We start from the raw sequence: 15719 nt of genomic DNA on the forward strand, positions 1-15719 counted from the left end.
CGCAAAATTGATTCAGAAGTACGTTTTCAAATATTTTGGATAAATAAAATAAAATATAAATAAAAACAAAAAAATGGGCAATCACAAAAACCCCGATTTAGAAAATTGTAATTCTTGTAAAAAAAAAAGAGGATATACGTATATATGATATACATGTACCTAGGCAAGTATTCAACCTACAAACTCCACAATCAAACCGCAATTAACTCGAAAATAGCTGAAAGCAAGCTGACTTCTGAATTACAAATCATTTACATATCTCAACAATCCAGACTCATACAAAGCAAGAATAGGAAACAAACGTCTATTCCCTACATAGATATATATATCATCTATACATCAAACAAATGAATTAATGTGGCATCATTCTCTTGCCATAAGATTGAAAACATGGCGCGATCTCTTAACATGCAAATTGACATTAAAAAACCTTGGAATTGGCTTGCATTGACGGCGCAACAATTCTTTCGTTTTAGTTTTCCATCAGAAGCAGAGCCTCAGCCCGTGAATGAGAAAAGGTGGTTTAAAACAGCTCAGTCATCTGTTTTATGGAATTTCTAGTGTCACAATCTGAAAGAACAAAAACATGGATCTGTAACAGATCTGACAAAAATCAATTGACTAAAGAAAATAATCTCCAGGAGTTCTGTGATTATACTTTAACTACCTGCTAATGCTGTCTTCAATCTCTTTGCCTGAGAATTGTTATTTGAATTATCTTGATCCACAAAATTCTGCCCCATACCCTCTGCAGGAAAAACAATCATTTGAATAATTTAATGACCAAAACGGTATAGGGACACTTGAAAGCTGAAATTTGTTTGCACTTCTATTATACGCAGAGAGATTAGCACTACTGGAAAACCAGAAACATGTTATAAAATTAATGGCAAACACTACCTGTCGCAATAGATTGTATAGGCTTACCCGAGTTTCATATGTCAGTGTTTATGAAAATTTTTAAAAGCACACAAAGGTCGCATATGAAAGCTGCAAAATGATGACATGATAAAAATATTTTCAGTTTAAAAAATTAGTTTTACCGCTGGAACGCAGGAAATGAGAAAAAAGAATGTCAATCACCATCTGCCGGGGGGGGGGGGGGGTTTACAGTTGAATTGCTATATTTTCCTCCGTTAAAAATCAAGTAAATAGCAAAGAACCTATCTTTTTTGAATTTTGATGCTTCAACATTCAGGTTTTATATTCATTTTCTCTACTTTTGCTGGTAAAACATACTCAGCACACGCAGCCTGGTAAATAATATATGAAAGTCAACAAGGGGCAATGGAGAAGAAGCTGCCCCTGGGGGGGGGGGGGGGGGGGGGGGGGGGGGTTAGAGTTGAATTGCTATATTTTCCTCCGTTGAAAATTCAAGTAAATAGCAAAGAACCTCATCTTTTTTGAATTTTGATGCTTCAACATTCAGGTTTTATATTCATTTTCTCTACTTTTGCTGGTAAAACATACTCAGCACACGCAGCCTATGGTAAATAATATATGAAAGTCAACAAGGGGCAATGGAGAAGAAGCTGCACTAAAATTTTAATTAGGATATGCTGGCATGCATATTGCATGGTATCAACAACTCATAAGCAAGAAAACGGGCGTTCAGTTTCTTAGAACCTGAGTATTTAATGCTATATACTTTCACTTGCGCAGGAAATGCCATTTGACATTCATACCAACAAAAAATAAAAAGCCTCATCGCACTCATAAAAGAAAATTCTAGTACCAGCAATTTGAATCCACAGCTTCCTTGACAGAAATGAGGAAAAAACAAAGCTAAAGAACTAGTCGTCACCAAAAGATTAAGTTGAAATCACCTTTCATTAAGTGAAATGAATCAGCTTTTACTGGTTTACAGGCAGAAAATTGCTTCGAACATGTTGCCAACTGAGGAGAGACTATCACTTTTCCATTGTTGTGTTTCTTCATACAGTGAAGCTTTAGGAATTGATGCATGTCAGCTGATAGTGGCTGGCGATACCTTTGGATGCATTTGAAATTATCTGTGCAACGACTCGAGAGAGAATTATGGGTATCAGAAGAAACATGGGAAAAAGGCTGGTCTCTTTCATTATTGATGCTTGGACAATAACCATCCCTTGAAACAGTAAACTGGGAAAGGAAAATAAAACAAAATATCAATTTGGTCATGTATGCAGTTTGTTTGAAAACGTAAATTGAGAACTTCAATGTCCTCAACCTGCTCAGCAGCAGTTTGGACATTCGCTGGTCGCTTTCGAGAAATATTTCTGTCTACTTGGTTCTTCCCAGAGTTCTGCACAAGCAAATCCATTGAACAATGCAAATGTTTTACAAATGACACTTCCAAATGAGTAAGATATGAACTGTGCTTCTCGTTTGTCCACTGAGCGCAGTCATCCTGAGAAAAAGCATTGAAAAAAGTAGTAAAAAATATTAGCTTTAAGATTTTTGGGTCTCCGTAGAAAATATCCTCTCTTTTTGGTATGCTAGGAAGTCTGATACACGAGACTAACGTGTGACTAAAAAATTAAAACACATACAGCTAATTAACTAGGTCGATGTCCAGGGCATATTTTCATCTCTTTTACATCTACCATGGCTTCATGAAATCCAATGACCATTAAGACTCCAAAATGAATTTTGGAGCCCCTTCTGCCCGAAAGTTCAATCAAATCATCGAGCTACAGCTAGCAAAATAGAGGACAGTATTTTAACGGAGGAGTTGGATGTTATCCAAACCAAATGCAACTTTGTAAGTTGCATTAAGCTCAGTTAACATTTGCAAAAAATGTTTAAAGATGATTGAACAGCCAATATACCATACAGTGAAAATGAGAACATATAAAGTACAGAAGGACTTTTATTTTTATTTTAACATTCAAGTGAATCTACGTTGCTTTGAACTTTCCATAAATAATTACCAACCTCTCTCTTTTAAGAGCTCCCGTTTCATTTACATCCGAAGTTTTTTTCCTTATAACAATTTAACCATCTTAAGAACAGGTTACATGTGTGTTCGAATTCGACGGTTCCAGTGAAAAGGATCGAGGCAATATTTTTCCCGCTGCATAAGGCATAGTTTTAAAGACAAAAGTTAAAAGCTTAATCAAAACTTCAAAATGAAAATCATCCGTTTGAAGAGTTTCTTTTCCTTCATATAAAGAAACAATAATCCACTTTTATCTGAAGTCAAGCAAGCCAAAATGAGCCCATGACATCAAAAAACGCAGCCGGAAGTACAACCACCAAAACATTAGGACCGAGCGAGCAAAAGTGAATAAAAAAAATAACGAACAACACGGGGATCTCAAAAGCAATTCCAATCAACCAAGCAACAAGCGTGCATAAAATTCTCGAGATCAGACGAAAGATAGAGTCCAGAGGTCAAGAAGACGAAAAGAAAAACTATCCACGACGAAGGGTGATAAAATATAAAACTAATAAGAAAATTACCGGCAGCGCTTTCGCCGTGCGACGTAAAATATCTTCGCCATTCGGAGCTAAAGTGTCCAAGTTCGACCGAGTTAACTCATTAACGCAACCAAAATCCCCCCGCGGCGCCGACGGCATTTCCGGCAGACAATTTCCTTCCATAAGGTCGAAATGGCAATTGCACGAATCAAACCGGATAAATCTGAAGAAAATTTATGGAACAATTAGGAAAAAAAACCCTTCGCAACTGAGATGAAGGAAGGAGGCCCCACGATAAGGCGCTTTTCACACGTGTCGGTAACAGCTAAAATCAGACACGTCAGGCAGTGCTGATGTCAACCAGATATTTTCGTAGCCCGAAGCCCAGCTCGGCCAAAAAGATAAGCCCGTGGGCCATAACGGCAAGTGTGCATATCTTGTACCAAATTTTGACAGAGAAATTTAAATTAAAATAATTTTAGTTTAATCATTTTAAAAAATAAAGCCTTTTTTAAGGATATTATTTTTTAAAAAAAATATTCAATTTGAAATTAATATAATATTTTCAAATTAAGTCTTTGATAATTAAACGCGAGACAATAATTAGATTTTATTGAACATAAAATGGACGCTTACCGTTGCGAGAAATGAATATCATGAAAATAAATATAAAATATTTACATTTGATTTGAAACCTTATAATTATTTTGAAGAACTTAAGATTGTTTTAAAGTATTTTACAAATAAAATTTTCATGAGAAAACCCTATTTTTCTCTTTTTATTATAATATCAAAAAATAATTATTTGACGGTTTATAAATATTATTTTAATAAAAAATGTAACACACTTCTGTATATGTAGATACAGATACATGTAGTATATGCCACAGGTCTTTCAATTCGATGTTACCCGATCGATTACGATTTAAGACGAGATCTCGAGATCGAGACTCGTATAAATACTCGGTCCTCACCTTTAAAAAAATGCAGATGCGCCTAATTATTATTCCTCTTGTTTGAAATAAACGACAAATGATTTGCCATGTTGGGCCCTGCATTGTTTGATTTGATTCTTAATTCAAGTTCAATCAAAATATCAAGGAATATCAAGGGACAACAAGATATTTTAGTCACATACTACTCGTACAGCTAAGATAACCTTTTTTTTCTTGATTTTATTAGTTTCAATATTTAAATATGTGTATTCACGGTAACACAAAAAATTGTGTGTGATCGTTTCGCGGTTTAATTTTTCGATCTTTTTTAGATATATAGATATATAAGACATTCTTACGAGAGATTTATTATCAGATCAAATGGATCTAGTATTCTTGATGAGACCCCACACTTTGAATAATTTCTAAAGTTGTTGTTTAATTATTTTTTTATATTCTAAAGACGAAATCATTTGTTACGTTGTGTTACATTTCATCCACGATAGATATTTTGGGTCTGATTATTTTATCTTTCAAACCTATAGTATATTATAAAAAATTAAATTAAATATCATTATCTTATATTCAATCTATTTCCCAAAAACATATTCCTATACAGTTTTATGCTTCGAAATATATAATAATTACATTTTGATTCGATTCTTTAAAATCTTTTTAAAAAACTATATTGCTATCGTATGATATTTAAGTCAAAATACTATATTTTAAACTCAATAGCTACTTATTCCACACAAAAACACAAAATTTAATAATATACCCTGAACAAAATCTACATGATTTGGCAAGTACAATAAAATCTGGATTATGTCTCTGGTGAGACGGTCTCACGAATCTTTATCTGTGAAACGGGTCAACTCTACCGATATTCACAATAAAAAGTAATATTTTTTCATGGATGACCCAAATAAGAGATCTATCTCACGAAATACGACCTGTAAGACCGTCTCACACAAGTTTGTCATCCAAATAAAACAGTTTACACCTTTTTTTAAGCGCTTATCTACCACAAAAACTCTAATAAGACAACCTCACGAGTCGATTTTGTAAATATAGTTCTTCGACTTTAGTCGATCTCAATTCAAAATAAAATATTAATTTTTATTGTAAATATTTTTTTTTACAACAGGAATCGGTGGTGTCTTGCTTTCACAAAGCTTCGAACTTTAACCATGGTTGGAGTCGATTATGTCACTCCAATAATAAAGATGGTGACGTAAATACATCATAATGACTAATATAATTTGGTTGAAAAATCTTTAGATTTTTTGAACGATGAATCTCGACCAGTTCTTAGAATTTTCTTCGAGCTTCCAAGCTAGCAATCCATCGTTCGAAATCCAATTGCCAAGTACTAGGGCCTCTGTCCTGACCTTAAGGCCCATGGGCTTTCAATCATGAGCCCTAATTTCCAAATGCCCGACAAAGGAAGATGATTAATTTGAAATAATGATTTTCGAATGTTCATTTCTTTTAGTTTTATTTCCTTGTGCTTGTATTTTATTTTCTCTTTGCAGCTAAACGAGTTTTAGAGCAGGATCATATATTTGCTAGTTTCATGTAGGCATATCAAAATGGGTTGGCGGGCTGGCCATTAGGCGGGGCGGGCCAGACGACGGGCCTCTAAATAGTCAACCCAGCCCAACCCACTTTAGGCCGCAAGTTAGGCGGGCCGACCCGCTTATTTTTTCAAGAAAAAAATTCTAAACATATTTTAGTCAAATAATTTCATAAAATAATTAAAACATTGAAATAAGAAATTAAGAAAATATACAACATAATCTATAAAAAGTAAAGTGTTTAAACCAAACATGAAGATTGAGACATGGAAGAGAACATAAAGTCGAGAAAAGAGACGGTTGTAAATTTTAAAAAATATTATGTATGCAACAATACACATAATTAGCAAACCTCCGTCGGGTCCACAAAATTTTACTGCAACTCGTCGGATTTCAAACGAAACCACTCTTGGGTTCACAAACAACTGCTATGCTTAAAAATTATTTTAAGATTCATGAATAAAATTTACAGGAATTTCTTCCCTTTTGTTTTCTTTATGTATATCTGTAAATTTCTCTTTTTTATTTTTTTATGTATATTTGTTGTAAGAGTAAGTTACAAATAAATTTGTTCTAAGAGTAAATTATAAATATATTTGTTCTAAAACATGGAGACATATGAAACTTGTTCCAATTTTTATATAAAACTTAAAACTTAAAAATATAAAATTTATCCTAAATTGTCCGCCCCGTTTGGGCTCGACCCGTCTTGGCCCGCAACCCAAACGGGCTCAACCCATTTGGCCCGCCTGCAAACGAGCTGCTATTTTATCAACCTAACCCGTTCAATTTTTATTGCGGGGCGGGCCGACCCGACAAACCTAACCCAATTTGATAAGTCTAGTTTCATGTCTAGTCTTTGTTTGAGTATAACAAATGATGGGATATCGCTAACTACTCATGTGATTTTTGGAAGAAAATATCAGCTTCAATTGTTATATTCGTATTGTTAAAAAAATGCAAGAATTTTTTTGAGTGTTTTGTTATGTCAAAACATATCAGAATTGATTAAATTTATCGTCAAAAATTTATGTGAGACGGTCTCACGGGTCGTATTTTGTGAGACATATCTTTTATTTGGGTCATCTATGAAAAAATATTACTTTTTATGCTAAGAGTATTACTTTTTATTGTGAATATCAGTAGGGTTGACATGTCTCACAGATAAAGATTCGTGAGACCGTTTCACAAAAGATCTACTCAATTTTATTTTATATCTTGACTATTATTTTATATGGTTTTATGTTTTTAATAATTTGAATATTTGTTAAAATATTTCATTCCAATGGCATCCGCATCCGTCCACATTAATCTATGTTATTAACTTTCCATCTCCTCAAAAATTATGGGGTCCACGAGCCACATATTCATTACATTAACATTTTTTCATTATTAACACACTCACGTTCATTTAATATCAACTTTCGTTATTTATGGGTCCCACTGTCCACTTACTCATTTTTTTTAATTTTAATTAATTCAATATCTTTATAATTTTGTTAAAATTTTATAACAAATATTATTAAAAATAAATAATATTATTATTTTAAAAATAACTTAATTTCAATATTCATTAAAATATTATTAAAAAATGAAAAAAATGTTGGACTCTTTTATTTAAACGGCTAGTTTGACATTATATTCTAGTTTGACATTAAAACATTATGTAAAAAAAATGTTGCACATAGCGACGGTTTGTCACAAACCGTTGCAAGTAGCGACGTTTTTCAATTTGCGACGATTTACGAAAAACCGTCGCTATTTGCGAAATAATGCCGTTCATTTTGATGAATTTTTTGGCTGACATGACAGCCAAAATTAATAATTCTTGCACCCACATTGGTGCATGAATATTAATGGGTGTTAATAATCACTCATTGATGCACCAACGGGCCCTAATCATTAAAAAAAAAACTGCAGACCGATGACATATGAGTGGGCAGCCACGTGGGTGGAGTGAGCGATCAGATCTTTAAAAGGGATTCTCATTCCCCACTTTTCACTCCGAGGAGTGCACGCATTAATGGCCACCGGGGCCTTCTAAAAAAAAAACAAAATTACATATTAAGTTTATGAAACCTTTAAATTAATTTAATATTAACTCCAATTATTTATTTAAAAAAATTTCATAGTATAAAATGTTAAATATGGTAGATTACCATCGAATATACATCATGATACTCATACTCAACGATAATGCACTCAACAATAAGCTTTTTGTTTTTGTATTGTATGTGTATTCTAGTTGTATAGCGGTAATCGATTCGTTAGAATAGATATATTTTTCTAATGTTTTGGTATCGAATTCTAGTCGGGTTTCAGCTATGAATCACCACGAAAATTCTCAATATACTCACTAAAATCAGATTGATACATCGTCACATGATGTATGTGATTATATCTGTGATTATATATTGTTTCAAATATCGTATGAAAGCGATGATCAATTCGATTTGACAAATGATATTGTTTTACACATTCCTACAACAATTCGAAGTAAGAAAAGACAATTTTCGAAATCAATTTGTGTCCCCACATCTTGATCAGAAGATTGTTTTTTGTTAATAAACTTGTTTGCTTCGATATTTTGCTGTCTCGCATACGAGGAAAAAATAGGTTACTGTACTAGCTCGACTCGTGATTAAAGAGCATGTTTCAAAACAACGACGTAAATAAAATTGGCAATCGACTGAAGAAAACAAAGAACACACGACTCAAACAAACATCGCAGAACACTTGCATACTCTTTGCAAATTCCAGTTTTAGATATTCAATCATATTCCAGTTTTTGTAGTCTATTTTTATTCCAATTTCCAACAAACTTATATATATTTTCTATATTTTGTGAATTTATAAGTACATAATCATGAAATAAGTTTACTTATCTAATTTGCCGATTAAGTTTCTTCGTTTTGGAGTCATATTTTATTAAAAAAAATAAAAAAAATAACAATAAAATTAGATCGAGTTCTTTTATATTATAATATATATGACCAGACCTGATCGATTTAATAAATATATGAATTTTATCCTTTGACAAATTGACGATGAAATACATTTTAAAAGTCAAAAAAATTAATATTTTTTTTTTAAAAAAATATTATTCTTGCTAGAGAGTACCAAAAAAATGCCGTACTCCACACCGAAATACCAGCCAATAAGAAGACGCCATTTGACACCTTGTCGGAATGTATGAACGATCCACATACTCCCACGTAGATTCCTCTGATTGGCTAATCTGTCATATCAAGGACTTCATTTTCATTGGTCCACGCTTTACAATGGCAGGTCCGATTGGCGAAAATGATTAAAATATGTAGCAAAGATGATTTTATAACGAAGGGACTCGTGTCGAAATGGCACAAGACACTTGTCGACTCCACCAACAAGCCGGTCGGTGAAGAAATCTCTCTCCATAAGGTGATTGGTGGTCTCTCTAATGTTCTAGAGATTTCTTTTCTTTTCTATTTTTCCTTATAAATTTTATTTTTTCACTTAGCTAATTGCTTGAAAAGAGGGGAAGTTAGTTATCGGTTTCATGTTTCGGGTTATAGAGAGTAGATCGATGTTGATAAAGCATTTCTTGTGTAATTTTTTGTTTTTGTTTTGAATCGATTACCGGGTTTATCATAGGATTTGGCAAGATTAAGGTTTAAGTTCTCCTAGTTTTGAATTATTGGTAAAATTAGGCGAGATTTATGTTCATGGGTTCTGTCTGCTTCTGGTTGTTCAGTGTTGTCGGATTAGGAAAAAAAGGGGGTGGGGTTCTTCTGGAACTTCTTACACTATGTTCAACTGATTTCAGAGGCAGCAGAGATTTGAGACATCATTTGATTATGGGGAGTGACGGACATGGTTAAATTTAGGATTTGGTTATGGTGGTGTTTAGAAATTGAAATTTACTTCGTGTATCTATGTTCAAGACGAGTTTTAAAAAGAAAAGGAAGGGAATAGAAATAGGAGCCATGCCGATTATCTTGAAGAACACTGTGTCTTTGGCCTTTTTGGTCCCTTTGCGAGTACGCAAGTATGAGAATTACTGTAAACGGTATTGCATATATTGGTTTACTCTACTAGTGTGATTTGAAAATTGAGTATTTATTCTGGCTATGAGTGAAAAATTTTATTACATAAATATATTTACGCATAATCAAGTGAGCTACATTGCTCTTGTTTGAGGGTTTAAATAGAAGAAGTTGGCTCCATGTGTTGTGATATTAGTCAAATGCATCATTGAAACCATGAAGTGGGATCATCTTAATTCGTGTTGAGCCTCTGAATTTGCATGTTTCATGGGGGCAACCATTAATTTGATGTATTGAGTCGGTCTAGTTTTTGGATGGTTTGAAGTATGATACTGATTTCATTCATGTCTATACTTTTACGTGAACATTTGGAGAAGAACTTTGTATGTAAATGGTTGTGTTGGTATTGTTGTGTAGATTTTCAAGATCTGAACCGGTGACTACTGTGAGTTCAGACAGCTGGTTGCTCCGGTCTGCTATCCTGTACTCATGGGGTCTTACATGAACTTCAAGAATTTTGAAGACACCTCTCAAACAGATGACAATGGTTGGAATCAAACAAGTAACCCCCCCTTTGCGCGGCAGACTTCTATATACTCCTTGACTTTCGATGAGTTCCAAAACTCTTTGGGTTTACCTGGGAAGGAATTTGGATCCATGAATATGGAGGAACTTTTGAAAAGCATTTGGACAGCTGAAGAAACACATGTCTTGACTTCTACCATGGGAGATGGGATTGCACCGAATGGGAGTTTGCAGAGGCAAGGTTCATTAACTTTACCACGCACACTTAGCCAAAAAACTGTCGATGAAGTGTGGAGAGACGTTCTAAAAGAGACCATTGGCGTACAAGATGTTAGCGCTAGTGGTGGCTTGAACTTGGGTCCTAGGGAGCCCACTTTGGGTGAGATGACATTAGAAGACTTTTTGGCAAAAGTTGGCGTGGTTAGAGAAGATGCTCAAACTTCTGGAGGGCCAACCAACAATGGAGTTTGTTCTGGTTTACCTCTACAAAATGGTAATAATAATGCTGGTTTAACGACAGAGTTTCAACAAGTACCATCTCAGAACAATGTTGTATTGGGCAATCAACACTTTCTTACTTCGGCAAATGTGGGGATCTACACAAGTGGTGTTAGTGTGACCTGTGTTGCATCACAACCGCAACCACAGCCACAATTACAGTCTATTCTTCCGAAGAGAACAACCTTGGCCTTTTCTTCTCCTTCGAATATGGGAAACAACTCCCCAGTGAAGGGTTCATTCAATGGCTGGGATAACGAATGTTATGGATAATAGCGTGTATCAAAATGGAGCGAGGGGCATGGGGGGATTATCAAATGGAGTGACTGTCACACAAAGTTCGCCCAGGAATTCTCCTCACTGTAATGTTATTGTCAAGGGTTGCATAGATTCACCGTCCCTTTCTCCTTCTCCTTTGCCTTATGCATTTGATCAAGTCGGGGGACGAGGGAGGAAATCAACTGCTTCTTTGGAGAAAGTAGTGGAGAGAAGGCGGAGGAGAATGATAAAAAACAGGGAGTCTGCTGCGAGGTCTCGTGCTAGGAAGCAGGTGATTCATCACAAATGTTTCATGTTAAATGGCACTTTGTAGTCTTGTAGACCTTGTGACTCATCGGGGTTCATATTTTTATCGACAATGATCCAATGTGCGAAACATATTTAGGCATATACTTTGGAATTGGAAGCGGAAGTAGCAACACTCAAAGAAATGAACTGGGAGTTGCGCAGAAAACAGTTATTTTTTTGCGACAGCAAGAGAAGGCTCCAAAAAATTAATCACGTGAGTTCTTGATTCTAACGTATCTTTACTGTTTCTACATCTCTTGTTTGCTTCAGCAAGAAATTTTGGAGATGCAGAAAAATCAGGTACTTAATTCTTGTCAACTCTTAAATTGCTTTACTTGCGAAATTTCTACGGACAAATGTAAACTTTCGGGTGATGGTTCCCATCTTCTCCTCCAAGTGTTCCTTTCGGTGTACTGTAAACCTTCATACCAATTATGAGAAAACATACGTAACCAAATTTTGCATATTGTATGTTCCAAATATTCAACTACACTCCACTATCAACATGTGTAGGGTAAACATTTCGAGTTGTATGCTTTTCACATGTTACACACAGTGTTGTGTGCCATGTATCTTAAAAGTAAATGGTTTTTGCATGTGGACAGACGACGGAGACAACAAAGAGACCAGGGGGAGTTCAAAGTAGTCGTCTGCGAAGGACGTGCCTGCGGAGAACGTGCACGGGACCTTGGTAGGCTTGGGGGGAGGGTGATAATTCGACCCTTCCCTCTGTTATTGTATAATTAAGGTTCAAAGTATTATGGTAACTGACTCAGTATCCTTTAAAATGGATTGTCTGCTTTGTGCATTAATCTGTAGTGTAACACCAGCGTATTAAGGTTCCTTTGTTCATGTAAAATTCTGTTTGCTTCTCGTTGAAAACCATCGATCTATAGTGTAAAACCTTGCTGTAAATTTTTTAAGGCTCCTCGTTTGTGTAAAATCATGCTTGTTAATCAATGAAAACTACTGTGCTTCCTTGTGCGCCCTGATCGTTATTATTTTCCGAATTGATTTTCTCCTCTCAAATAAAATATATGTTAATATTCTTAGTAGACTATCAAATTTTGAGGTAAAAAGAATGATTGTGCCTGAAATTTGAAAAAAAAGGCAAAAAGAATCTTATCGTTAGCAAATAATCAAAGATATTAAATTGGTAGATTAACTTTGCCAAGATGATGGTCTGACCAAGTGCCTCCCCGACATGCCAAATAAAACCGTCTGTTAGATTGTGCCTAAAATTAATAGAAAAATGATGCAACGGAGGAAATAAAATTAAAAATGGAAATGAAATTGAATTAAAGGAGAAAATGAGATAAAATATGAAATAGATAGTGAATTCAAAAAAAATTTGTACATCGAGAAGTGAAAAATATAATTTTATAACATAAAAACTGATGGTGAAATCGAATTTATGATTAAAAATTTATCTTTACTTCTCCTCCTGATATTTGAACGTGGCAAATGTTTTAATCAAAATACCTTAGTATGATTGGAGTCAAAAGGTATTCTCAATAGTAAAACAAAATATCACATTATATTGGATTTTGTTTTTTCAAAAAAAAAACTGACATGATATTCAGGCCATGATAAATGTTAATTAAATATATAACATATTTTACTCCGAGAAGCGCCCGTGGCCTAATGGATAAGGCGTCTGACTTCTAATCAGGCGATTGTGGGTTCGAGTCCGTAGGAGAGTGAGTAGATTTTGTCGTGTCTTTTGTGAGAATCATCCGATTTATACGAAAAATTAGTGCGTGATCCGAAAGTTTTTATATATTATTTGTTTGAAAAAATATTTATTGTATATATAGAATAAATTTTTATAATTTATTTTGTAAATATATTTAATTTTTTATAATTAGATTTTAAAATTTAAATCTTATATAAAAAAGATTTTATTAATATGTGTTTAAATTAAAATATTATTAATATTTTTTGAATTTTATTTATTTTTTGAAAAAATCAATATCCAGTTGATCGAGTTAAATCGAATTAGTCGAGTTTGAGTCGTGAGTTTTCAAGTTCAGATTAAACAATTCTTACATAGTTCTACGCAATAACTTGACGTGATCCATTGAAATTAACACACCTACCGTTGTACATGTTTTCGACCAGTTCAGTGGGACAAAATTCTTGCTAATTTTTTTTAAAAGTCGGGGAGAAAATTGTTCTCGATCCTGAGATCTCAAAATGTTGTATTTTCGAGGAAAGGGCAAAAAAAAAAGTGTTAACTACTCCATATTTTATCAACAAAACATCTTAATCATCCATGTCGCCGCAATCAGGCTGCCAACAATCCCCATGTTCTGCAGCCACCATTTTTGCGAATTCCACGACCAGTTCATGCCCCCAGGCTCCAAACGGGGAATGTTATGATGATCTTATCTTCGTTTTAAGAAACTTTAAGAATGCTCTAGCTTAATCGCATGTTGTACTAAATAATAAATCGGATTTGGCGGCGTCCAAGAAACTGGAGGGACATGTTATGCAACATATCGTTGAACATTTGAACAAACATCATAACTTCTCCATCATACATGGCAATCATTCTTCAGTCATCCAAATGGCAAACCACTTTCACCACAATAATAAATTTGAAGAACGACGAAGCACCTAAACTGTTGTTTGTCAAGAATCAAAACAGAGTATGTTTCTTAAAACCACTTACATTGGGGAGCAGCATAGAATTTGAGCTGATTCAACAGCGAGCCTAACACTTTCAAAACTACCGAGTTCCTGAGCAATGGCGAAGAATGGATACACACAACTTAATCAGCTGGAGCCCGAGCAAAACCTTGAATGTGCGTCTAGGAGACTAATTAACGGGATGTCACAAGCTTTACGAACCTAACCCTCAACTTTAAAAGGCCTACTCACACGATGATGAAATATAACAGCTGAAACTGAAAAACAAATAGACCTGGGCAGTAACAATAACAAAAGAAACTTCTCATCCAGCTTGAACATATAGTTCTATACTTTCTGAACTAAAAAAAATTTGATGTTTCTGAAAATAATGTTTTTATTGACCTCCTTCATGGTTGTTTAAAAGAGCTGTATAACTGTATTGCTAGCCAATGGCAAGCCTTGAGGCAACAAATCCAAAAAATTAAATAAAATGTTCGTGTTCTTGTAACCTGAATCCATCCTAATTATTTTCTTGCTCTTCTAGCCAATGCCTGTCTTATTCCTGAGGCTTCCTCTTGCATCATATTCTCCCCTACTCTAGCACTACGTTGAAAGTTAAAGTCACCCTCATCCAACTCTTGGCAAAAAGTCGAATAGTCCTCCCTCCCCAATAACATGTTATGAAGTATCGAGCAAGCACCAACATAAGCAACCGCAACCTTGTATTCCTCCTTCATTGCTCCACTCAAAACACCCCATTTTCTCAAACTCGAAACGACTTTTAACGAAGAAACACACATTGATTTGTACACATTATTGAAATTGTCCTCAACTGATCCTGCCTCAGGATCCACGAAAGGTACTAATAAAAAAGGAAGCAAAGGATACTCCCCATTTCCTACTAAATACTGAGGTACACACACATCATCCACATGCAACGGTCTCGAATTCAGGATCACACCATTTTCAATATCTTTAAACAAACTAGTTGATCTCAAGATCCGTGAGTCAGTTTTATTACCACGAAATCCAGCAATTATGCTCAAGATTCTTGATGATGAGTCCACCACGATTTGAGCAGCAATGCTATCTTGTTGGGCCTCGTCTTCTATCATGGCATCCGAAGAATTACCTTTTTTGATCAAGAACCTAGCGCAATTTACAACTCCACAGCAATTTGGAAGACCTGTGAGATTCTCGAACTGCGTTGACACGGACTCTAATTCGGTTTGACTTGGAAACCCTACCCAGAATCGAAAGTTGGTGCAGAGCACTCGGCAGAGCTGTTTGACGCAAAATCTTGAAGCGGCCTCAGAAACACAGAAACGGCCGGAGATCTCAGGGTAATCGGCGCCAGTGACAAGCCGGAAAACGCCGATCCCGAGCCTTACCTCAGCTGTTAAATTGAGAGGCGACTCGACCGGGTCACGGCAGTCGAGCAACGGTTCAAGGAGCCCACAGAGCCATTCAAATGTAGATATCCTCATGCCAAAAAATTGCTTGAAAAACTCAGGGTTCCGAGGAACCGTCGAGTCCACCCGGAGAGATTGGCCGAG

The 15719-nt window shown here is 35.1% G+C and overlaps 2 protein-coding genes across 3 annotated transcripts; one reads left to right on the forward strand and one right to left on the reverse strand.

Moving 5' to 3' along the window:
- Positions 1–202: 202 nt before the first annotated feature.
- Positions 203–3680, reverse strand: LOC142505867 (cold-regulated protein 27-like). 2 transcript variants are annotated; one of them, XM_075618998.1, is made up of 5 exons: positions 3445–3680; positions 2210–2389; positions 1827–2121; positions 668–748; positions 203–541 (listed from the first exon to the last, which is right to left on the reverse strand). In XM_075618998.1, exons 1-5 carry the CDS (start codon positions 3583–3585, stop codon positions 534–536), a joined length of 705 nt encoding a protein of 234 aa, XP_075475113.1. In that variant the 5' UTR covers positions 3586–3680; the 3' UTR covers positions 203–533. The 2 variants fall into 2 exon arrangements, with proteins under 2 accessions (XP_075475113.1, XP_075475112.1); XM_075618997.1 differs by having other exon boundaries at positions 203–570.
- A 5540-nt stretch (positions 3681–9220) lies between these two features.
- Positions 9221–12513, forward strand: LOC142505328 (ABSCISIC ACID-INSENSITIVE 5-like protein 7). The gene is given in 6 exon segments (XM_075618269.1): positions 9221–9334; positions 10357–11202; positions 11204–11512; positions 11627–11695; positions 11797–11829; positions 12135–12513. Coding segments are annotated over 5 exon segments (1275 nt in total). The 5' UTR covers positions 9221–9334; positions 10357–10428; the 3' UTR covers positions 12225–12513.
- Positions 12514–15719: the final 3206 nt, after the last annotated feature.

This window comes from Primulina tabacum, chromosome 10 (genome assembly GCF_025594145.1).
Source record: "Primulina tabacum isolate GXHZ01 chromosome 10, ASM2559414v2, whole genome shotgun sequence".
NCBI classification, from domain to species: Eukaryota; Viridiplantae; Streptophyta; class Magnoliopsida; order Lamiales; family Gesneriaceae; genus Primulina; species Primulina tabacum.